This window comes from Doryrhamphus excisus, linkage group LG17 (genome assembly GCF_037039965.1).
Source record: "Doryrhamphus excisus strain RoL-2023G ecotype Guam linkage group LG17, RoL_Dexc_Guam_v1.1, whole genome shotgun sequence".
NCBI classification, from domain to species: domain Eukaryota; kingdom Metazoa; phylum Chordata; class Actinopteri; order Syngnathiformes; family Syngnathidae; genus Doryrhamphus; species Doryrhamphus excisus.
This window is the reverse complement of record NC_136373.1, coordinates 8,337,169-8,362,467: the sequence shown is the minus strand read 5'-3', so window position 1 is coordinate 8,362,467 and position 25,299 is coordinate 8,337,169. Positions and strand designations below refer to the sequence as shown.

The 25,299-nt window shown below is 40.7% G+C and overlaps 2 protein-coding genes across 5 annotated transcripts; one reads left to right on the top strand and one right to left on the bottom strand.

The window, feature by feature from the left end:
* Positions 1 to 28: 28 nt before the first annotated feature.
* wrap73 (WD repeat containing, antisense to TP73) lies at positions 29 to 9,585 on the bottom strand. Its single transcript, XM_058084039.2, has 13 exons — positions 9,411 to 9,585; positions 8,869 to 8,953; positions 8,641 to 8,793; positions 8,060 to 8,176; positions 4,808 to 4,880; positions 3,296 to 3,399; positions 2,595 to 2,681; positions 2,391 to 2,525; positions 2,208 to 2,285; positions 2,042 to 2,147; positions 1,811 to 1,936; positions 1,421 to 1,612; positions 29 to 342 (listed from the first exon to the last, which is right to left on the bottom strand). The coding sequence occupies exons 2-13, from the start codon at positions 8,935 to 8,937 to the stop codon at positions 230 to 232; spliced, it is 1,353 nt and encodes a 450-aa protein (XP_057940022.2). The 5' UTR covers positions 8,938 to 8,953; positions 9,411 to 9,585; the 3' UTR covers positions 29 to 229.
* Positions 8,196 to 25,148, top strand: tp73 (tumor protein p73). 4 transcript variants are annotated; one of them, XM_058084035.2, is made up of 14 exons: positions 8,196 to 8,341; positions 11,298 to 11,393; positions 11,587 to 11,737; positions 15,928 to 16,173; positions 19,745 to 19,931; positions 20,047 to 20,162; positions 20,406 to 20,515; positions 20,689 to 20,831; positions 20,918 to 21,006; positions 21,101 to 21,228; positions 21,348 to 21,502; positions 22,312 to 22,435; positions 23,265 to 23,358; positions 23,716 to 25,148. In XM_058084035.2, the coding sequence occupies exons 1-14, from the start codon at positions 8,310 to 8,312 to the stop codon at positions 24,112 to 24,114; spliced, it is 2,070 nt and encodes a 689-aa protein (XP_057940018.2). In that variant the 5' UTR covers positions 8,196 to 8,309; the 3' UTR covers positions 24,115 to 25,148. The 4 variants fall into 4 exon arrangements, with proteins under 4 accessions (XP_057940018.2, XP_057940021.2, XP_057940019.2 ...); XM_058084036.2 differs by lacking the exon at positions 8,196 to 8,341 and adding an exon at positions 10,048 to 10,257; XM_058084038.2 differs by lacking the exons at positions 22,312 to 22,435; positions 23,716 to 25,148 and having other exon boundaries at positions 8,203 to 8,341; positions 23,265 to 23,364.
* The last annotated feature ends 151 nt before the right edge of the window (positions 25,149 to 25,299 follow it).

Sequence of the window (25,299 nt, the reverse complement as noted above, 5' to 3'; positions counted from 1 at the left end):
CAAACTTTATTTGAAATAGTATACAAAATTCCATGGCAAAATTCCAAATGCTTCGAATTAAAAGGCGAAAGATCAGTCTTAGCAGTCCCAGAAGTCAAACATGTAGCATGACTTACTTTAATAATTTGTATGGGTGGACGCTGAGTGCCGGGTCTTCTTTTTCTCAATGAGTCTTCCCACCAGTCTGCTGTTCATGTGTCAGTATGTTGAAATCATGTGTCTGCTGACATCACTTGTCCTCGGGGCCTGTGTCCATGTAGCACAAACACAGCTGCTCCTTCCCAAGCAGGATGAGAGAATCTCCATCACAGTGCCATGTCAGGGACTGGACTTGGAAACCACCTAGGGACAAACAGATCAATACTCGGTGTCATCTAAGCATACAGTAGTGTTCAAAATAATAGCTTTCCAATGTGACAAACCAGATAAATTCACGTTTTTGTATATTTTGTATTGCTCCATGGCAAATACATTACTAGTAGGTGCAGTAGATTCACACAACACCAACAAGACCCAGCATTCATGATATAAACACTCTTCAGTCGGTGCAATGGGCAATTAGTTGAAAGGGGTGTGTTAAAAAAAAGCGTGGCATTCAATTAGTGAAGTAATCACTTTTGTGAAGAACAGGTGTGTGGACCTATTAAACATGCATTTCTGTTAGAAAGCCTAAGGAAATGGGCTGTTCAAGATATTGTTAAGAAGAACAGTGTACTTTCATTAAAAAGTTGATTGGAAGGGGCGACCTATAAAGAGGTGCAAGAAATTACAGGCTGCTAAATGATAGCTAACGCCTGAAAATGGAGAGCAAAACCAGAGACAAGTGGCAGAAAATGGAAGAGAAGAATAACCAGAATGAAAAAGGCTCTGCCAATGATCCACTCTGGGATGATCAAAGCCAGTCTGGAGTTACCTGTAAGTACTGTGACAGAAGACGTATTACAGTGATCGGGGATCAGTTTGCATAAGTCAGAATACCTGAAGAGGTCATGTGGTCTTCTGCTGAAGAGGACATGCCCTTGAAATGGGTGTTTCAACAAGACAATGACCCAAAACACCACTAGTAAAGAGTGGCCAGCCAAATCCCAGAACCTTAGCCAGTTGAGAACTTGTAGCGTGACATCAAAAATGTTGGTTTTCTGAGAATCTACTGCACCAACTGGTAACTTGGTGCAGTAGCAATAAAAAAAAAAACCTAAAAAGCTGGATTAATCTGGTTCATCACATTGGCCTGCATCCAGTAGAACCCTTTGCATGCATCCACTTACCCTATATATTTTACTTCTGGGGTACATCTTTTCATGATTGCTATGATGTATTAACAAGTGGTATAACCCTTTATCTTGGCAGAGAGACTCCTCCATTTTTGTCTCTATTGCGTTATAGACTTAGACTTATAGACTGTATAATAGCATATCACCTTCATCGGGGACGTTGACCGAAACGCAGCCTGCTGGAGTCCACAGATAAACTTTGGAGTTGCCAGTGCATAAGGCCAGCTGTGAGCGTTTTGGGTGCCACTGGAAGCAACGCACAGCTGCTGTCTGCTCCAGCACAGCCTCAAGGCTCAACTTCTGCATGTCCCACAGCCAGACAACACTGGACATGTTATCTGTGGAGATAGAAACAAGAGCTTTAGAACTTTCGCTTTCAACAAAGTATTGCCACAAATGTTTTCGTACACTGTTATCTTACTGCTTTTGTCCTCTATCGATACATGGGCACTATAGCAAACTATTTTGTGGCCAGAAATGCTTAGTGTTGGTAAGCAAAGGCCCGTGGTCAACACGAGGGGAACATGATGCCTAACCATTTTTGGTGGCTAAGTAACGGCTGTCTGAACTGAAGGCCAGCGAAGAGACGCCGATCTTGGGGTTGGCTCTGTCTGCGTCCGGTCTGACGACAGGTATTTGAATTGGTGGCGGATGGATCTCATCTGGACAGGGCAACAAGAAAGCCTGTAATTAGTGTGTTTTACTCAACCCCAGAAGTTCTTGTAAGTAAATGAGTTTGATTCCATATCATGACAAATATAACATACATTTGCTCTGAGTGGTGAAACGATTTGAGTCCATTGTTATGTTGTGTCGAGACAGATCTTCACTGCCAACAGCTGACGACCTTTTCTCCACTTCCTTATACACGACCTAGAAAGACAACAAGCTCGCTAGTAAATGCCTTATTTTACAAATCAACAATGTACTCACAACTTTGCTGTTGTTGATGGTCGCGGGGTGTTCAAAAAGTGAAATCTTCTTCCATGTGATGTGGTTAAGGATGCGTACCTGCGAAGAGGGTGTTAACTGATAATGAGTATGCTATACAAATATACAACCACAAGGATTATGTGCAACCTTGTTAGATGTAATTTTATAAATGACTGTCTATACTTTTTCATCATAGCTTCCAATGGCCAGGAACTGGCTGCTGGGGCTCCAGGCCACAGACTTGACACCCAGTGACCACTCGTAGGCGCTGTAGGTTGACAACAAGCGGCCATCCAGAGAATACAGCAACACCTTGTACTGCACAGAGGAAACGCATGAAGCGTTATTGGGATTGGACGTTTGGGTTAGTAAGTCATGAGAACTTACCTCCAGACAGCTGTCCCACACAGCCAGAACACAGCCATTGGGAGACCACTCCAGCCCTGCAAGGTCTTGCGTCTCCGTCTCAAAATGCTGTAAGTAAATGAAGCTCATTCACTAGAACAGCTGTGTGAAATGTACTGTCTACAGTATGTGAAGACAATAATTCTCACATTCTATGCATCTCATAGTAGAATATTGTAAATCTTCTACTGAAATCATGATGGCTTTCCATTGAGAGTTTAGAAGTAAGGCATCCATTTGAGTTGAGATGTATATTCGTGGTGGAAGTGGAAGTCGCACTGGCAATTAAGGGGCTATACACCCAGCAACATTTTCAGGTCAAACTTTTCAGCAAAGTATTTTATGGTTTCAGCCTCTCATCCACACAAGAACAGTGTTCAGGTGCCCTAAAACAGTATTTTTGGATAATGGCTTCCAGAGTTGGAAAGCCTGAAAATGGCGGCTCATTGTATCAATATGAATTTGACAATATGACAATTTAAAAATAATACAGTCACTGCAACTAGAAGAATGGTCCCAAGAACGGTCCCGTGTGGACAGGGTCTACGATTATTTATCTAATAATTATATTTATTGCGATTATTATTAGAACGGAGTCCACAAATTAAGAATAAAGCTACCATGTCCAGCTAATATGTCTTCCTTCAATGGTTATGAAAATGAAAGTGTAGTCTTTTGCTTACCCTTAGTAAGTGCCAGTCATCACACACAAATATACAGACATAGTCTTTGCAGTCACGGCGTTCTGCCAAGGCCATGTAGCAGCCGTCTCTACTGAAATCAATGCCTGCAGGGTGAAAATCAATTTTTAAAAAGTATTCTGCAAAGATGTATTAATCCAAAGTTAAAACAATGGTATTATTAGGTGAAAACAAGTTGGCTTGAGCCACATTGACACACACACAAAAAAATTAAAATACAAAAAGCAGGTCTGTCAAAGTTAACGTGATAATGTAATAAATGTTTACTGTAATAATTAATTTCTGTATTGTGTATTGTATTGTGTTTTTAAAGAGAAATGAAATTACATTTGCAATTTTGATGAAATGTTGACTATTACCCTATGTTCTAGGTCAGGGGTGCTCATTAAGTCGATCGCGATCTACCGGTCGATCGCGGAGGTGGTACTGTTCGATCGCGGCGTGACATTAAAAAAATATCATCCTAGCATCAATGCCGTCACTTGATTGATATACAGGGCAGCCATTCAGATGGCAACTGAATGTTGCCCTTCGGGTGACCAATCAAATCAAACAACGTCTCTAAGTGCAGCAGAACTTACGATGTCAGCCTATCATCCATCCCCGTTACTTGATTGACATACAGGACAACCAGTCAGATGACAACTGAATTTTGACCTTTAGGTCACCGCTCATGCGTAAACAACGATGCAAAGTGCTAAGCTAGTCGGCGAATAGCGTCAGATTTTAAGCCCTCGCTAAAGTTTATGGTCACTAAAATGAGTGAGTGAATACATTTGAAAATAAATGGATGTTTTGCATTTTTGTAGTGGGTAGATCATTTTGACTCGGTCATTTTAAAAGTAGCTCGCATGCTGAAAAAGTGTGAGCACCCCTGTTCTAGGTATTTTCATTTCATGAAGGAAAGATGCATTGAGGCAATCTTAAAAAATCGTTTCTGAATGTTCCTAAATAGGCTTTTTTACTGAAACATTTACATCGAATCGTTTCTCCTACTTATTTCTATCTGATTAATTCAGAATTAACTATGGACAAAATTAGATTAATCATGATCAAATATTGAAAGTGTTTGTCATGTTGTCAAAATACTTTCTGAAAATGTAATGTAACTTTCTGTATATTTTATCAGGCTGCATGACATCTAGATTGGAATTTAACTATTATGAACATATTTATGGAAGCCAAGTGGATGTTCAGGTATGCAAAAGCACAGTCATGCATAAACAAGTGGGGTGGGGGGGCACAAGTCAAACTATTTTTACCCAAGCTGCTGACAAGACTGTTATGAAGAACATGCGCCATTTATTGAGAGGGGCACAGTTGTTTGGAGGTATAGTTTAGATGCATAGTTGGAGACTGGCCATGAGGGAAAAGATGACGTGTGATTGATTCATGGACATTCTTGCTGCTGACCCTGTCCTCGGGTGCTTGCAGTAATACATAGAAACTCAAACCACAAGCAATTCATTATAGCAAAATGATTGTCATACTCACTCTTGTGACAAGCTTTGGGATACTTGATGTAGGACACAGCTTTGGTGCACAGAGACCACACGGTGATTCTCAGCTGTCAAGGCAACATAGGAAGGGGATGAGTTACAACTGTAGATTATTAAAAAAAATTAGTAACAATATATATAGTTCTCCTTTTTACCGCATAGGCCGGATGACAAGAGGGTTCACTCTGCTCATTGATGAAGTTTGTTTCATGTTGGATGTTGTTAATGTTAATTTTATGTTAGATATTCGGCAACGTAGCAACAGCGGTAGTTCCCCTTCACTGTGCCTGAATCGCTCTCTCACAGTGCAGAGAATGTATGGATATTGATACTAAATATCACCGTGTCCATACTCATTTTTTCAGCTTTGTGACTGCAGACACTCAATTGCTCTCTCTATTTGATAGAGTATGTTGTTGTGCCTCCGTCTGCAAGGCGTGTAATGTCATACATATGTGATATCACAATATGTATTAAAGTGATATTTAAAATATGCAAATTGGTTAGAAAATATCTTTCCATTCTGCTTTCAATGGCACACTTGTGGTACCTCCTTCAGGAGATGTTTAGACAACTCTGAATTTCCTTGAATCCACCACAAATATGTCCCAATCAATTCCTCTGTTCCTGAAAGGAGTTATTGTTGAGAGTTAACCCAATGGGTCAAAAGGCTGCGTAAGAGCAATATCTTCAAAGCCTTCATACAGGTAATATCTTTATATTACTAATATCCTCTGCAAGAAATCAACAGAAATATGGATCATTCCCGTGTCACTGTTGGATACATAAAATGATTACAAGATTACTAAAAGAGCAGGGTTAAAAGTAACAATACGCAACAACATGTCAGCAGCCATTCTTGATTTGCGCCTAGCAAGTGTATTCGCTGCCATATACTGTTGTCTGATCTGTCAGCAGGGGATTAGGCTGCAGGCATTCCTCATCTCAAACTATTATAGCCCATTTCTCTTGTTGCAACCTCCGGATTCTAAGAAGGAGCCTCCTGTAGACCACACGTGGGCCATTGTCATACTCATACTGTAGATGGGTGATATTGTAAGGTTTTATAACACATTGGGTCAAGTCCTCTCCATAGCCAATTTCAATTTACCAAAACACATAGAATAAATTAAAACAAACAGTTTGGGAAATCGAAGGAAATACATCTGGAGTAGGTACAGATCCTGTAAGATATAGAAAGCTTTACGGAGGTTATCATGTGTAACTGCTCTGTAGGAGTCCATAACTCAATACAAAGGGCCGAAAAATGAGGACTAGTTTCTCTTTAGATGTTATTTTACCCAATGAGGCGATTCTACAATTGTTTTAATTGTCTTAGTTTTAGTGGGCTGGATTAGCAGGGCTTGAGTATCACTAGCCAAGTGTGTCAATGACAGTTATTAGTCCACAAATGTATCAAATAAGAAAAATGCAATGTTTACAAGAATAATATAGAAATGAAACACGGCCAGGCAGGGACAAACACAGAAATATACATACACAGCCAGCTAAGCAAATTTACTGTCACATAGTCAGACAGACAAACACATACTGAGGCACGATTCTCACTACTGGCAGCTGTCCCTAAACAAGTTATTATAGCAGGCTGTTTATGAGTGGCGCTGAAACTCAAGCCCAACACGAACACCCGTCTGGCACAGACTTAATGAAATCTTGCTTTAGGGTGAAGGTAAGTTCAGCGGACTCCTTGTCAAGGTAGTAACAAGTGCCCACTTTGGCTCTGGTAAATTCATCTCCAACTTCAGTGACAAAATGATGCTCTGTAAAGTCAGTAATCTGTCTGTTATTACATATTGGCCAGTGATACTGCAGGCAGAGGAGGCTTAAGTGCACTTTTCTACGTGGGGAAAAATGGATTGTGATGTAATGGAATAGCAAACTTACAATAACCACAAATAAGATATTGGTATATAAACTCACGTGAACCGAGAACTAAAATACACAATGAATTACTGTTACTACTGAACTTTCCTAAGAAAGACAGATAGAAATGCTTTCAAGGTCATACGGTACAGGATATAAATTACTGATGGATGCATAGAGGTGAATGGTCAGCCTCTCAGCCAGAAGGTTCCACCTTGTTCTCCTAAGAAAGGTAGATAGATTTGCTTTCAAGGTCACACGGTACAGTATATAAATTACTGATGGATGCATAGTGGTGAATGGTCAGCCTCTCAGCCAGAAGGTTCCACCTTGTTCCTATTATTGTACAGTTGGATGATACATATTACAGACGGACACAAAGCAGACATGACACAGACACATGCACCCCCTGCACTCATGGCCTCGACCAGACACAGTCGCGTGTTGGTCAGTGACACCGGTCAAGATTCCAAGAGTCAGGTTCAACATGACAGAAGAGCCCCAGCATGGTGCCTCCATCCACGCGGGCCCAGGGGGCCTGATATATGCTTTCATCACTCACACATGTCACTACTATGGTGTGGATATGAAACAGAAGTCAGGAGGCACCGTTTGGAATGAAAATCATTTTTGCCACCTTCACTGTTGGTTAGCAGACTTTCTAACAAGCAGTAGCTTGAACAAACAGTATAGAAAGTCTATACATGGCGGTGCATCCTACAATGTCTCAGGAACTATAATGGACTTTGCCGCATGTGCATATTTGGTCATGTGTTGGAATCACGGTATGACACAATTTGTGGAAAAATGCAGAGTTTTAAAGAATATTAAGTTAATTTAATAATAGCTGAATTAAGATACATTTCCTATAATCCATTGCAATGATACTTCTTCATTTCGACCAACATATTAATATTTAGAAAACATGCTAATGGCCAGACAGTCAATTTTCTTGACCATTGAGTTTCAGACTAGGTAGTACATATAATGGTGCCCAAAATATCCCTCCAACACAAAGAACAGTCTTGCAGTTGTTGAGGAAAACTAAACACAGGTAGACAAAACATTGGTAACTAATGGAATATTCATAATTTAACATTTAGATCACACCTACATGATGCAGAAATGTTCCAGCGGCAATGAGAGCCATATAGGACAGGATGCTAACAGGAGTGGAGCTATAAAATCAGGTGGTTGAATACATGCAGTAGGTGGGGGTAGTGTAGGGGTGTTAGGGCTCTGGTGTCTGTCTATTTTAAGCTCCCCCCCCTCCTTCCTTGTAGGCCAGCAACAGTTGAATTCAGACAACCGTATGCCTAAACACACTTGCGTGCCCACATGCACGCGCCAACCTCACACTTACATGGAACTCAGTGGTGTTCAGAATATGACGTCCGTCGGGACTCCAGCGCGAAGCCAACAATCCAATTGAGCCTTCGTCGATCTTGCAGTGCCAGTCGGGCTGTTCCAGCGACCATACCTGGGGAGAAAGACGACAGGAAGAGGGTCGGGAAGGATAAGCATTGCTCATCACGAATGACACTCCCTCAACAAATCCTGCATCTTCCTTAACCTATACTCGAAGTGTAAGACCGACTTGCAAAACGGAGACCATGAAGGACTGGCGATGGATTCCCTTTCAGAGGTAAGAATCTGTCTGAGATTATATGGTTACTTTGGAAAAGTTGCTAACTTATGGCCCGCTTGCATCAGGTTTGTCACTGAAACACTGGTTTGACTGATATACAATTCGATCAGATCAATTTCATGCTAAAATACATGCTGATAAAGTTTTATAAATGCACCTTGATTCACAAGTCCACACTACTCCTGAGCAGCCACAAGAAAATTGCACATTTCTGGACATTTAAATGTATAGAAAAGCAGAAATATCTGGTATTTCCGCTGCACGTTTCAGTTCACCAGCATCTCCTCAAAGCCTACCTGTACTATTCCCCTCTTGTACATTGCACACAGGATGAACTGAGAGTCAGACGACCATTCTATGTGAGATATCTGGTCTAGACAGGTGTAGAGCTGCAGAATCTGCAGCGTATTCGCATCCCGTACCACCAGCCTGTACTGCACACAGGTAGCCTGCAGGGCCGCAACATTGACAAGTTAGTTAATGTCATTTACATCTGAACTTAAGCAGATAATGTAACAACTTACTAAAAATTTCCCATCCGGTGAAACTTTGCAAAGTTGGTTGGATTGCTTGAAGACCTCTGAGAAATTCATACTGAAGCACAGAACCCTAGACAAAATAATTTCGTTTACTGAAACGTTTAGCAGTTGTTTCCTCTCACAACTTTTATTGTAGTTGCGAAATTCCCAAATGAAACACCAGATGGTGCTATGTGTCCAATAAATACAGGCGTTTTAACACTGGACACAAAGTACTAACAACGCCACATTGAAACCGCATTGATTTGCTGTTTCCATTTTCAATTTTGTTGTTTTCATTGAAAATAGCTGTAATCGGTGGCATTAGTTGTATTGAAAAAATAAAACTAGCTGCAAGTAGCATAACTGATTTACTACTAAAAAGTCATCCAAGTACATTAAAACGACTTGCAATTGTATTATTGTACTGGTCGTATTTTAGCAGGTTAACGGCAAACAAGCACACTTAAGCTAGCAGCTAAACGTCAATACACTTCTCCATTCAACGCTAGCTTAACCTGCTACTAGCATCACAGAAAGTAGCTCACCGTAGTTACGTTCAAATCCTGGAGCGGGACATAGTCAATGAAAGAAGAGGCGTACAAGTCTACAACGTAGTTTTCACAAGCCTGGCTTGCTGTGCCGCCATTTGCACAGTTATAATCATAACAAAACTGGCTTGTGTGTGTTTAAGTTGTTGACGGTGACGACAGAGCAGTGCCGACCAATCAAAACCCTTGATCAGAATAGAGCTGGTATCCGTTGCATTCTGGGTAATGAGTTTTTCCCCCCGTCGCGTATTTTCTGCTTAAACTTCACTAGGTGTGCTTGATTGGTCTACCAAATTAAAAATCGTTTTCAGTTAAGTCAATTACACGGTTACTTTGGAAGGTTGTTCACAAATGTACACAAACATCGATATATTTAATATTTTTTTGTTAAATTTACTTTGCCCAAAATATCAATCCCAATTTTCCATAATGCTATTTTTTCCCATTAAATTCGAATGACGTATTAAAAAGATTCATTTTGTTAGCTGGAAAAGGTTTTCCCGCTTTTGTGCGCCTGAAACGCGCTATATCAACCGCCTCCCTTTTTCCCCGCAGCGCAAAAAAAGCCTCACCTCTGCTGAGATCCCTGTGCAAAGCTCACACTTTGTAGAGCAGAATGCCCATCAGCTTTCCTCCTCCTATCACTTTCTTCATTGTGTTTCTGCGAAAAATCTATCGTTTGCAGCACTCTTATCAAAGTTAAAATTAGGTCGACTTTTTTGTTTTTTTTACTTCTTTGTTTTGCATTTTATGGACGGTCAGTCGCTTGGTATGCTCAATAATAAACAGCTAGGCTCTGGACAAGACGCAGTTCATTTTGGATTGGGTTAATAACACTCTTCAGGTAGGTCCATTTATTTTTATTTGGCTTTCATATCAGCAGACTGCAAAAGTCAGGTCAGAATTAAAATTGTCACAGCAGGCCTATCATTTGTCGAATTTATTGTTTAAAAAAAGAACATTTCGTTGACAATTAAGCTTGACTTGGAAATTAACTCTTAAAAACATATTAATTATGACGAATATAACCACATATCCTATTATTAATGATTGACTAATGACAACATGAGATTTTATATATTATTATATTAATATTCATAAATGTGTACATTCTTGGATACATATTGACATTTTCAATGATAGAAAATCGAAAATATGCTTATGACATATCGTATAAAATATAGTGATACTTTGAGTGCCATTGAAGTAAATGACTGATGTTTATTGTACTTAGTTTTCGTGAAATTGTTAATTGATATATTTCACATGGGGCTAAAGAAGATTGAATTAAAAACAGTTGTAGAATTAATTTCTTTACACTTGGGACTGTGTATTTTCTTCCACGAACAGGCTCAAACTGTTTCTGTGTTAGGTGTAGTGTGTGTTGTCATGGTGTCCGTATCCATTGAGATAATTTGTCAGAGAAGCTCAGGCCATCCATTGGGTGCGCACTTTATACATTTCAATAATCCACATTCAGGTATCAGGATGAAGAGAACAAGAAGTTATTTTTGCTGCAAAAAATGCATTTAGAGCAAAATAGGGCATATTGATTTTTATAATGCATATATTTTTACAGCATATGTATTATTAGTTGATTTGATGTCCTAACAGGTTTTTATGATCATGAAGCAGTTTAAAGACAAAGGATGGAGACAGTCATGTTCAATGTTGAGCATCATCTCACTGATGAGGAGGCAGGTCTGGGCATGCTCAGGCCCCCTGACACCTTCAAACCATGTTGGTTCCATCATACGTCTGCTTAAAATGGGGAGAGAGAGCTGATGTACCATGCACTACCCTTGTGTCTATTAACATGGATTCATATAGGAAATGCTATATGTACAGTATGTCTGTTATCATGAAATTATGTGCACTCCACAGAGTGATCTGCCCTTCACCGGAATACCCAAACTCCAAAATGGCCCAGACCTCTGTGAATGAAGATGGAGGCACCTTTGACCACCTGTGGAGCTCCCTGTGAGTGTTAACAACACATGAACGGTTAAAAGAACTGCAAAGTTCACATAATAGGCCCATAATCGGCACAAATATATACCTATATCTGACAGTGTTATGAAAATCTTAGCATTCTAATGGCATCATTTTTAAATAAATCCCATATCAAATTAAATCCCATCCCTCTGATCTGTTTCCATCTATTTGTTTACAGGGAGCCAGACAGCACATACTACGAGCTCCCTCCTGGCAACCAAGAAGGTGAGCGTTCGGTACCTTCTACCAACACATCAGGGAACCAGAGCAGCATTGCAGAGATTTCCATGGATGTCTACCACATGAGGGACATGAGCGACAATGTGTTGGTAGGAATAAAACACCTAATGGCACTAATCGTGTTTCATTGTGAGCACACACCATATTATCCTATATCCTTTTCCCTCCAGTGTTGAGCAGACTCCCTCCAAGATTGTTTCCCTCTCTTCTGCAGCATTTTCCCTCTCCTGTGTCCCCACTGAGATTCCCTTAGGAACGTAGAGGAGGTGTTGTGTGTGTAATGGGGAAGGCTAATTAAAGACAGGGCCCCTTTGCGGAATCACTGTGGAGCCATCTGTAGGCCAATGCGTGATTATACCATTGTCCATATAGACACTAGTGTTGGCTGTCCGATGTAAACATGGAGGAGTCGAACCATTGAAGGTGTATTGATTTGGCAATGTCAAAGCAAAACAAACATGATAGATTGATGTTAGTTCCCCACATTGCTTTCCAAATCTAAGTTCACACACATGTATTGGTTGGATGTAATCTTCTAGGAGACAAGTCTGGGCCTGTCTGGCCTGTTAATAAATACTCATGAGCCATGACAGATTTTTTTTAAAAGGGGGTGGAGCTAAGATTTGTTGTTAGATGCAAGAGGAGTGGAGAAGCAAGGAGTAAGGAGAAACAGGAGGCTGTCCTGCATCCTCCAATGTTATGGCCCTCGATGCAAATGGTCTGCTGCTCATGGAAAGTTCGCTGAGAGTGAAAGTTACACTTGAGTCATTGGTGGTCTGCTAGTTCTATGGGAGACTCTGGATCTCTATGATGCTGTGTGTGGTAAGTGGAGAAACATTCTAACCTACAGCATAGGGGTCTTGTGATGGAGGTTAATTTGGGAGAACGTTTGTTAGTGTTGTTGAGAGTCGCTGTCCTATAAATACATGAATGAAGAAAGGATCCTGCATGCATTTATCATGTATAAATATGCTAATTGTGAATTAGGTCTATTTTGTACATAATATTAATGATCACCTGCTGAAAATGATTGCTCTTAGAAAAACACTTTACTTACTATCCCCAGCAGGGGGCATTATTTTTTTCTTTAAGAGAGAAACCTTCCTCCTCTTTCCTCACCTCCTTTGAGCTCAGATTACATTCTTCTTTGATCTAATGCAGAGTTTCCATAAAAAGCCTTGTCACTCAGTTTTACAATGTTTGTTTAAATCGCCAGTAGTACCAAGTATGACATGATCAACTGGGTTCATCTTTTCATCCGACTTACATCCTACTATTATACTTCACTAATCTTGACAAGGGAGTGCTCTGGATGGCTTATTTCTAAATGTTTGGCTTTTTCCACTTTTTATACCTGTGAATGTAGTTGGAATGTAATATTGTGTTAAATGATGCCAAAGTTTCAGATAATGAGGTTTGTGCATTTGGAAAGCCCCGAAAGAAGTTTGGGTTGGCTCAAAACTCTCTGTTTCAAAAGACGTGGTAAAACTGGCCCTTTGTGATGTCACAGAGGGCCGATTTCCTTGTATACAGTATAAACTCTGTGCCCTTCCTCTGCCCTTCCCCAAAGGGAACGCCACATTTGTTTCCAATTCTTAAAGATGCCACCATCAGGCACAAGTGGTTGGAGTTTCTGATTCCCTACCAGCACAAACTGGAAGTGTTTCTATGCACTCAGCAGTGTGACCAATCACAGCAGAGTGACCGTGGATGGAATACGTTAAAACAGCCCATGTTTGCGAGAACCACGATATCCAAAGACATACAGCTGAATAGGTGCAGATTCTGGAAGAACTTGAAAGCTTTCCGTGCTGGTTATTGTGTGTAGCTGCTCTGTATGAGTCCCCGACAAAGGTCCGAAAAATGAGCATAATAAATCTCAGCATTGAGTGGCAGCTAGCAGGACAATTGCTCATAGCGGACATGCTGTTGAAGCTTCAACACATACAGAAGTGATCTCAGACACACTGGCCAACACATTTACTCATACGTTGACATCAGAGGTTGTGGCTCTGTTTCAACTTGTTGTGTATTGAGTGCGGTTACTAAGAGCAAGCAGACCTGTGAGCACATGTGGTTTGAGCCCTTGGCCACACATACAGTAAGTACACATGGCGTACTTCACTGCACTGGACTAGAGAGGTGTATTTGAATACTAAGAAAAATGACAATATGTTCATGATTGGGATTGTAGTGAGCTACTATACTATGTGACAGCTATACATAGTATAGCTATAACAATGAATGAGTCAAATGATAATATGAGGGGTGTGGTTCCCGGTGCGTTTGTGGTTTTTCTCCCGTATCCGTTTTCCTCCCACATTCCAAAACCATTTTTGATACTGCGTTTGTGCTGGCCATTAGTGTAACTACTATCGAGGCCACTGGGTGTATGTTCCACAGCTTGTCCTTGAGTCTGAGCTAACGTATAGATCCATTCCTTCCACGTGTGCATGCACACTCCCATTCTACAGAGTTTGCATTAAGTCTGGAACATTGACCTCATCTGATAAACCATGGCTTGGGAACAAAATGGACTTTACATATTCTCCTGTGTCCCTGTTTCCATTTTTGTGTTTGTTTATGCACAAATATAAAAATATACGAAACATCATGAGAACCTATTTTGACATATCGCTTATCAAATTGTGAGGTCGAACAGGAACCTTTGTACATTAATTGTCATATTAGCCGAATACTGAATGATGGTCACAGCTTCTGCTCATTGTGCACACAATATTTTTCAAATGCATTCATTCAAGTTAAACCAACTGAACACCACATGAGCAAAAATCCCTCAAGGGAAAAACCTCAAGTAAAACCCAGATTCAGTGGGGCGGCCATCTGTCTCAATCAGTTGGGTTGGCATAAAAAGGCACAGTGCAGGGACAGTGCAGCTTTTAATATGACTACTACTTTACCATTGTACTGTAGCAACCACCAAACTGTGATATTTGATATTTTACTGATTATTTGAAAGTATTATCAGAAATAATAAACAAAAAGTACACATTTTTATTTTTTATGTGATTATGAGGATTTTCTGCGCGTAGAAGACAGATCATTTGTTGTATGTTTTCCACAAGAATTGTGTGATGGAGGTTAATTTGAGATATCCAAAGTCTGGAAGAGTCCTCCTTTATTGCTGTAATGTTGTTAAACTTGAGCATAAGTGTGTATGGATCTGACCTTTGAACATCATAATATCAAAATTCCTTCTTACTCTCTTTCATACGCAGACACACACATGCACACGAACACACACAGGCCCAGACAGTGTTTACTAAGTGCAAGCCTTCACAAAGTGTTTTGCAGCATGTGTGTACATGTGCCCCAGCATTGCAGTCTATGTCCAGGCATGCCATAATTAGAATGCAGTGCCATTTTTTGGGTTCCCATCCCTCTTTCCCACTCTCTTCCCTCTTGTCTCTCTCACTCTACACACGCCAGCCCTCACCTTTGTCCTGCCTCTATATATGTCTATACGTGTGTGAGAGACAGAGGGTCAGTGGAGTGTTGTGTCCACTGATGCACACCTCACTTGAACTCTGCCTATAGTGCTATGGTCCTGCACTGCGGTTGCTTTGCTCTACACATTAAACTAGAGTTTAAACTCGTAGAGGATGTACTACGTGAAAAAGAAGGTAAATATTCTGGGTTTCAATGTTTTCTCTATGATTTTACAGCAGTTTGCATGTGAGCATGTGTTTTTACTGTAACTGTTACTGTTCCGCTCATGTCCGTGTTCTTGTAATGTTGACACTTCCACAATGGGTGGAAATATCTGTCAGTATTTTCATATATTAGATGCTGATTGTTTGTTTTTCTTTCTTTCCTTTTTGACTGAAAGTAATTGATTTTGATGAATTCAATGAGTATGGCTAAGTAAATGAAAACATTTGTATGATCTGTGCTCGGCTAAAAAAGGGGCCTGATGGTGTTAACGTTGACAAGCGTGTCATCACTCACAGACCTTAGAGCAACAAACCTTCTTTCTTCTCAAACCCAACACGTTAGCGAATGGTGGCCAATTGCACAGTGCAGATGACCCTGTAATCAGACGGACCCGAGGTGGCTGCTGTGTAGATCATGTAATAAATAATATTTTTTCCATGCTTTATGGTTATAGTATTTGTCATTTTTTAAAAAGTATACACTCACACCTGGACAGTGTAACCTGACCTCCGAAGCTGCTGTGTCTTCAGCATCTCTACCTGCTTTCATCTCTCTCCTCCCTCTTCACCTCCCTCATTCTCTCCTCTGCTCTTCCCTCAACCAGTCCCAGTACAACTTGCTCAGCAGCAGCATGGAGAGCCTGGGGAGCAGGGCCAGGCCCGTCAGCCCCTACAGCTCAGAGAACGCCTCTTCAGCCGTGCCCACCCCTTCACCATACTCGCAGCCCAACTCTACCTTCGAGGGCCTCTCTCCTGCTCCGGCCATCCCCTCCAACACGGACTACCCCGGACCGCACACCTTCCAGGTGTCCTTCCAGCAGTCTAGCACCGCCAAGTCAGCCACATGGACGGTGAGTACACTGAATAAGCCTTGGTATGCACTTATCATTTTTTTCTCTCTCCATGATGAGCCACCATGCACCCTCATACAAATGAACGCTTGTCAGGACACCCCTTGCATGCATTCAAGGTAGCGCATGTGCAGGCTTGTCCTGTGCAAAAGAAAGTAACGGCTCATTCAACGATTCATCTCGTCTGCTTTATTGCAAGTCAAATCTAATGAAGTTAATGCAACTTTGCCTCACGTTTCACATCTTTTTATTGCAGTCGATTATTTGTATTTCATTACCTGATGTACTAATTTATCATATTATTGAACTACATTAATACGGTAATGCATTTGGTTTGGTATTTGGTATTTGACTTTTAAAAAATATTGTGGATCAAATGCTGACTTTGTGGTAGTATTATTCTATGATAACTAAAACAAATGACCACTGCCAGTCCTAGTAGTTATTATCCATCAAACTAAGGAAGAATAATGCAGTTTTAAAAGAATTTAAAAAATACCCATGCTAGCTTTACATCGTTGTTTGAGAATGGGAAGTGGGGCCTCATGGTGTAATGGTGTAAACAGATGTATACCCTAGCCCCCAAAAACACAAACACACCCACACACACCCACACACACGACCTGTGCACTCCTGTGAAAAGGTGACACTTCGGACTATCATACATTTGACCTCCTAAGAAAGAGAAACTACACTTCCATCACTCATCCTGTGTGGGTGAATGTATGTGTGCCTGTTTGAGGGACTCGTCTGTGTTTGCTGGAGGTAACCATGCATGGTGGGCTTTTTTCACATAGCTCTCAGTGATGTAAGAGGATCCTTCAGTGGCATGACCTTTGACCTTTTGGCTTTTTACTTTGTTTTTCCTCTGGCTTTAACGCACTTAAACCCGTCAACTCTGGTGTCTTAAGTGTCACCTCTACCCTTTGTGTTTGGAAGAATCACAATTTAAAGAATAATGAGGAGTAAAAATGCTGGGATATTTTCATTTTCCAGTGGGAAATCCATCTGTCTGAGGTTTTTAGGCCATTGAAGCTTGTGTTATGAGTGTAAGAGTGAGACTTGTCTAACACAGGTGAAGATAATGATGATAAGGCATCAGAAGAAGTATTGTGAAGATTATTCATATGCCTCTGGCCAAGGCTGAACAGGAGAGACTGCAGACGACTTACAGTCTTAATGAAATTGCCTTGAATGTTTTGTTTTGATAAGATTGATTAGCACCTCAACATACATTTCATATGACATGCAGTCTTCTATTGTATATGCACACAGAATTGAATGTTAATATATGCAAAGCACACAATGCATGTAATTGTTTTCACAAGAAGAGCATATTGATAAGACATGACTCTAATGCAATCCTGAAAAGTGATGTGACATCTGTGTATTAAATTAGTCATCAAAGTTAGCCCTTGCATAAAAGGAGGAGTTTCAGGCAACTAGTGTTTTCAAATTCTGTGAAGAAAGGCATTATTATTTTCTAATACACAAAACATGTATGCCAGTCTCACATACTTTCATGTATGCAAAGCTGGTTGGAGCTTTTATTTCCTGTGCATCACCCATAAAATCGGGCCTTCTCAAGTTGTCACCTCAATGAGTGATGCAAGGCTTGGTCTGCGCCCATTAGAGGAAGCCGCTTTCCAAGAACAGAAAAAACATTCTGTTCATTTCCGACTGCTCATTCGACAGCATATTATTAATAAGGAGTCAGAGACTTTGCCGCCTTCTTGACCCGTAGAGCTGATTTTTTTGTCTCACAAGCAGTCAAGTCTCACTACGCCTGAAAATGAGATCGAACACCTCTAGAAGGTTTCCTCCATAAGCATTGATTTTTTTTTTTAGTTTGTGTCTTTGTGTACTGTATGGACTATGTGTGTGGATGTGTTTGGGTTGGTTGTGTGGGGCTGTGGTGTGTAGAGGGTGCAAGTCCTTGCATGCATTGCAAGGTGGCCTGTCAGAAGCTGCTCATCCAAGCTATTAGCTTCTGTCCGATAGGATGCAGGTCCCAACATGCCCCGTGAAATGCATCTCTCGTTTCTTTTTCAATGAACATCCTCAGCAGCCTGAACGTCTGTCTGTCTGTCTGTCTGTCTGTCTGTCTGTCTGTCTTGTCCTATTCCATCCTTTCATCGTTCCATTCATCCAACCACCAATCTATTGGGCAGTGGTCTTCCTAAATTTGAAATAATATTGCATAACATGGAATTTAATTGCTTATTCTTTATCTCTGGGTAGTATAATACAACATATACGTAGTACTGAAGAAATATATACTGTGGTTGCAAAAATCCTTATAAGGACCACATCTTCTTCAATACCAGCATGACTGTATTACATAAACAAATTGGGAATTATGTCAATTCTCACTAGGCAAGCTGTTTCTTGCATACATGGATGGCGATTAAGCAATTATCACTCCATTTCCAGGGACCTGTTAAGACCTGCTTTCTGTGGACCACAATGTAGTGACATAAAGATGGTCTGCGTCCAACAAAGAGGATGCGCTAACATTTTACAGAACACTAAATCTCATTTTGATTTTTTAATTCTACTACTTTTACTGTTGATTTTATTGATTTATTTACATTCAATACCAAGTAAATGTATTGTACTTTGTGAAGCAGCCAAAACACTCCAAAAATAGGAGCTAAATATGAGCTGACATAGAACAATTAGTCTTCATTAGTTTTAGTCAGTAGCCCTTGGTGATATACTACATTTTCTTTTCACCTTACTTATGCTCAGTCACTTTATCCTTGTCTTTGGCCTCCTGAGCTGAACTCAAGTTGATCCATCAGCATCTCTTGTCTCAACAGGAAGTGTTACTTTATTCATGGTGATCTTCTCTTTGAGCAGTGATGCAACCCAATTCATGTGTTGTTGCTGCACGTGTACATCAGTCATTGTGGTGGACAAGTCGAGACACTTCCGATGGTATCCGAGTGCTGCAGTCAAATATATATTGGAACTTTTTCATGCAGGAGCGTAATGCCACGTTCTCCTAAAATAGTCAAAACTAGTGAGCTGGACCGGAACCCAAGATGCAGAGGCAGTGGTGTAGTAAACAAAGAGTAAAGTACAAATAATGTAGCAAAAAGAAAAAAACAAAAGCACAACTAACTTGGCCATGCTTCTGTGACCTCCAGGTTGGATTATTGTAACTCTGTTAATAGGTTGCCCTACCTAGTGTTACAATAACCCAAAAAGAAATCTGGAAAGACCTTTAACCACGAATATGTATAATGACGAAATGTACGTTCCATACTCATATCCGGCAAAATGCATTATGTTTATAACAAGTATATCCCTAGTATAAATGTACTGCGACAGATGTTAAATTCTACTCCTTTTGAAAGTGTGGACCTGTGAATCAAATTATGTGGAGTATTTCATTGTACCTTGTATGCACGTTCAAATAAAATAAAACCATTACCATTAGCATACCTCATCATACATAAGTTGAATATTGAAGTTGAATATTTATTGGCAATGGCGTCATCTTACTTTATTGTAATTTTTTTTCATTTTCATTTTTCTCCCCTTGTGCATATTATTTTTCCTCCAGTACTCTCCTTTGCTGAAAAAGCTCTACTGTCAGATTGCCAAAACGTGCCCCATCCAGATCAAGCTGTCCTCCTCCCCTCCCCATGGCAGCATCTTAAGAGCGATGCCTGTCTTCAAGAAGGCGGAGCATGTCACAGAAGTGGTGAAGCGTTGCCCCAACCACGAGCTAGGACGGGATTTTAATGACGGTAGTACTACCTAACCACTTTTAAAGATAAAATGATTAGCTGTTCTATGACGATATAAATATATGGCCAACCAACCACATCCACAACTTTCATTTGACTGATTCTTCACTTATAGGCCAAGTAGCTCCAGCCAGTCATCTCATCCGAGTGGAGGGGAATAATCTCTGTCAGTATGTGGATGATCCTGTAACAGGCCGTCAGAGCGTGTTTGTCCCCTACGAGACTCCGCAGGTAGGCGCTTCTTATTCACACACACATAATGACCCAAGAACAGCTTGATATTTGGGGGATTGGCCATTTGGGACATCATTAAATCAATGCATAACTCAACTTGAGGCCACAGAAATACTGTACTGTATGTGTTTGAAATGAACCAAAAGCAACCTTGTTCCAAAAACAATGTGAACTACAACATTGCCCTCTGATGGTAGGCTGCCAACATTCCAACAAAAGGTTTGTTATTGAATGATGCAGGTGGGGACAGAGTTTACCACCATCTTGTACAACTTCATGTGCAATAGCAGCTGTGTGGGTGGAATGAACAGGAGACCCATCCTCATCATCATTACTTTGGAAACCAGAGAGTGAGTCATCATTGCAATAGACATCCTATCCAAAATCAACTGTACTATCTCAATATGTTATGATGGCAACACCGTACCAATTTGATTTGTTGGTATTAAATACAGTATGTGTCTACTATCATCAACTAAGCTTTTGTTATTTTAACCACTACTGATTTACGACACCTCTTCAGTGGACAAGTGCTGGGTCGAAGGTCATTTGAAGGGAGGATATGTGCGTGTCCCGGCCGAGATCGTAAAGCAGATGAGGACCACGTCAGGGAGCAGCAAGCTCTGAATGAAAGCGTGGCAAAGAATGGCACTGTCAACAAGCGCAGTAAGTGGTTTATATATTGGTATATGATTGTTGTCATTTTCAGTGTCTGAGACTCTGGAATATGTTCTGTTATCTGTCATTCCCAGATTTCAAACAGAGCCCACCTAATATTCCTAGCCCAAATGTTAACATAAGGAAGCGGCGGCATGGAGATGAGGAGATTTACTATATTCCTGTAAGAGGCTTTTATTATTTAGATTGATTGATTGACCAATGCTGTTTTGGTAACTAAGCTGTAACAAATATACTTTATAACACTTTGTGTGCAGGTACGTGGTCGAGAAAATTTTGAACTGCTGATGAGGATTAAAGACAGTCTAGAGCTGGTGGAGCTGGTCCCACAGCCCCTTGTGGACACCTACAGGCAACAAACACAACAGCAGCTGCTACAAAGACCGTAAGTCACTGTGATGCGCTAACAATAGTGTGCATGATCACGTGAATGACACGACTTGAAAAAAGACATGTGGTTTTTGACATACGTCTAATAATCCAATCTTCAACTTGTTTCTCTAGGAGCCACATAGCAACTCCCTCCTCTTATTCTCCACTGTCAAATATGAACAAGATCCACTCCCTTGGAGGACTCAGTAAATCACCAACAGTCAACCACCCGGCAGGGCAGCAGCACCAACAACACCCCACAGCCTCCACCCCCATGGCACATATGGGTGAGTATAAGTATGATTTTTGTGTACAGATTAAGATAATACTAAAATACTCATATTACAGTTTTTCTCCATTGGTTTGGCTCATTTCTCGAAACTGAAATTACATTCTCAAAACTCTAAGATCATTTGGCAATAAAATGTATTATATATAATATATATTATATAAGTCATGTATAATTAAGTGGAAGTCATATGATTAACGCCACTGCTCCTCCCCCCTGTTCTTCGCCACCTCGGACATAAACAATACATAGACCCAACATAATCCACAAAATCAGGAAAGATTCAATGAGGCATCGTATAATGCAGTGGCAGTCAGGAGATCAGAAGGACCTGAGTTCGATTCTCTGCTTTGCCTTCTCTGTGTGGAGTTTGCATGTTCTCCCCGTGCATGCGTGGGTTTTCTCTGAGGACTCCGGTTTCCTCCCACATTCCAAAAACATGCTAGGTTAATTGGCGACTCCAAATTGTCCATACTAGGTATGAATGTGAGTGTGAATGGTTGTGAGTGTGAATGGTTGTTTGTCTATACATGCCCTGTGATTGGCTGGCGACCAGTCCAGGATGTACCACGCCTCTCGCCTGAAGTTAGCTGGGATAGGCGGCATAGAAAATGGATGGATGGATAGGTAATGCAGTGAAGGACATGGCAGAAACCCAAATATTGTAGAGCAGTGAGAGTGCAAGCCAGCAAGAACAAGGGAGTGTGAGTGCAGCATTAACTTGTGTCACAATGCTTTTGTCCATATAGTATAAAATTATTCTTTATAGTTCCTAAGTTTATTGATAAACAACCTCCTTTCTTCTAGGCCACAACATGCTCAACATGCAGTCTAACGGTGACATTAACGGTGGCCACAGCAGTCAGACATTATTGTCTGCTTCATACTGCAGTCCACCCCCTCCATATAACCCTGACCCCAACCTTGTCAGGTACCTCACCCTCCAATGACACTTCTTAATTGCTCTGTATAAGACAGTCAGATTGAATATGAGTCATACTGATGTCATCAAAACACCTCCTTTGCTCTGCCACATCTGTGCAATCGTCAAATTGAAATTCGGACAATGGTTGAGTGCTGCCAACGCACTGCAGCAGATCACAGCAACCACGGCGGGTGTCAATTATATAAACTACTGGTGAATTAGCAATGGGGATGCCATGCTTTGCATGGAAAAGATGGGTTGTGTGATTAAAGTATGTTACATCAGTAAAGCTGAGACAGTTTTACGGGTGGACAGTGGTCCTGCCGTGTATGTTAATATGCACCAAAAATGACCCCCTTTGGTGACAGCCGCCAAAATAGACATTTGCAAAGAAACTCCCATTCCGACATGAAATACGTAGCTGCAATCAGAAGAATTACTGACTTGGTCTACTTGTGCAGCCAAGCTGCTGGAGTTTGTGATTTCCACTACGTTGCTGAAACGCATGCAATTTAAAAAAAAATCACTGTGATCTTGTATACTATAAACCTACACAAAATGCAGAACATTTTCTTTAAAAGAAATTGTCATTGTTTGTTTTATTGTATTAGACACTTGTGTTCCATTTTTTTCCAATTTTTCCACCATTGTATATTGCCAATACTTTTACATTTTATGTATTTATAATAAAGGATATTCACCAAAGCAAAAATGGCCTAATGAATCATTAATATATGAGCGCGTTTATGATGTCTGTCTAAATGATGACTTGAGACTTGTTGTGTCTCTCTTAGTGTTGAACAAAATAAGCAGTGCTGCTTTTGTCCCCACACAGCTTTCTAACCAGCCTGGGGTGCCAAAACTTCATTGAGTACTTCACCTCTCAAGGTCTTCAAACTATCTACCATCTACAGACGCTCTCTGTGGAGGTAATAATTCTGTGCTTCTTAGTGAGGTCCAGGTATTCCCTTTTGGGATTAATAAATTGTGTCTTGGTCTGATCATTTTTCCTGGTCATTGCCACTTGTTGGTAGGCAAAATTAGGCCACAATCATTTGTGTTCTCACATCTACCAAAAATATAGCCGTACATCATGCCCATCATACATCATCACATATGAGGGAAATTACTCCATAACTGCTGTATCTGATTGGGCACTTGCACCTAATGCACAGTCATAAGCCAAATGTCATTCTCAAATTGTTTCCCAGCAACATTCTTTTGCGTTTGTATGATTAAATATCACATTTTTTCTCATTGACTCTGTCTACCTGCTTTGTCTCCAGGAATTAGGTGCACTTAAGATACCAGAGCAGACCCGCTTAGCCATCTGGCGAGGTCTGCAGGACATGAAACAAGGCTCTTCTGTCCAGCTTCCGGCCTCCTCTCACCACCACGACTATCACAGCCAGCAGCTTCTACGCTCCAGCAACAACATGGCTGCCTCCGCCGTGGCCGCCATTGGGGCCGCCGGTGGAGAACTGCAGCGTCAGCGAGTGATGGAGGCTGTGCACTTCCGCGTCCGCCACACTATTACCATCCCCAACAGGTCAGGTGTCGGCGGGACGGGGATGGCGGCAGCTACTGACGAGTGGGCTGATTTTGGATTTGACATGCCTGACTGCAAGGTGTCACGCAGCAAGCACTCAATAAAGGAGGAGTTCATGGAAAGAGATGTGCACTGAGGCCTAATAAAAATACCGAAATTGTTTTTGTCAAAGACTAGGTAATAGGTCCAATGGAATTTTAAATCCCTGATGATAGTGTTGTTGCCATTGTTTAGTCGGGAATCTAGCATAGGCTGAATGTGGGAGAATCCAATAAGGTAATTGCCTCTCCTTATCCAATCAAGGCAACACTTCACTACCCTGTCTGGAAAATATTTGTGGAGATGGCAAATCATCTTACTTATGTGATTGGATACGGTTTGTCTCAGATAAATATTTATCATTCCAAGTTCCCTTGGCCTTCAAAAATGTACATACCGTATCTTTGATGTGGTTAAAAACTAGAGTGGTAATTCTTGGAAATCAGCCCACAAGATAGCATAGATAAATATGTCTAATGGTTATGGTGATGTGTCCAAATATTTCATTGGCATTGTCCTTGGGTTGTATGTGTCAGAATCTTCATGCAGTAGCAGAAATTGCATCCTTATATTGTTCCATCTGTGAAATACTGTTAAATCTTGTGACCAAAACATTTTATACCGGTCGAGAACATGCAAGAGAACAGTATTACATCTGAATAGCAGTTAAGTAATCAGAGTTACAAGTAGTTCATTGTGAATAGCCATGAACTGAGAAAAGACGGTAGCATTTTCAGCCTTGCAGGGCAAGGTGGTCTTATTGATTCTTGATGATGAGAGGCTACTAAGTATCTTAATGGCACTTGTTTGTGAATATTAAATGTTTTGTTGGTTATCATGTCAGTTCCAATATTGTTCCAATGCAAAGGCAGAACTGTTATCTATTTGTATTGTTGTTGTAAAGTCATATATAACTCCCAACGCACCACGAGTTAAATATGCGTATGATCAGTATTACATACTATAATGTATATAATGTGTTTTGCTATTCTAGTGTAAACATTATCTATTGCCGTTTTAACTGCTCAAACATTTCTAACATTAAGATTCAGTGTTTTTCTTGTACACAATTGATTTGCATTTGTAAAGTTGTTATTGTTGTTTTCCGAATTCGATTAAAAATGTTCCCAATACAAATCAGAGGAAATTATGACTTAATAATTTTATAAGACTTTAAGCTACTGAAAGTACATTGCTTCCACGACCAGTCCAGAGTACTTCTCGAGCTCGAAGACAACCAGGATAGGCTCCTGCATACCCGCGACACTAGTGACGATAAACG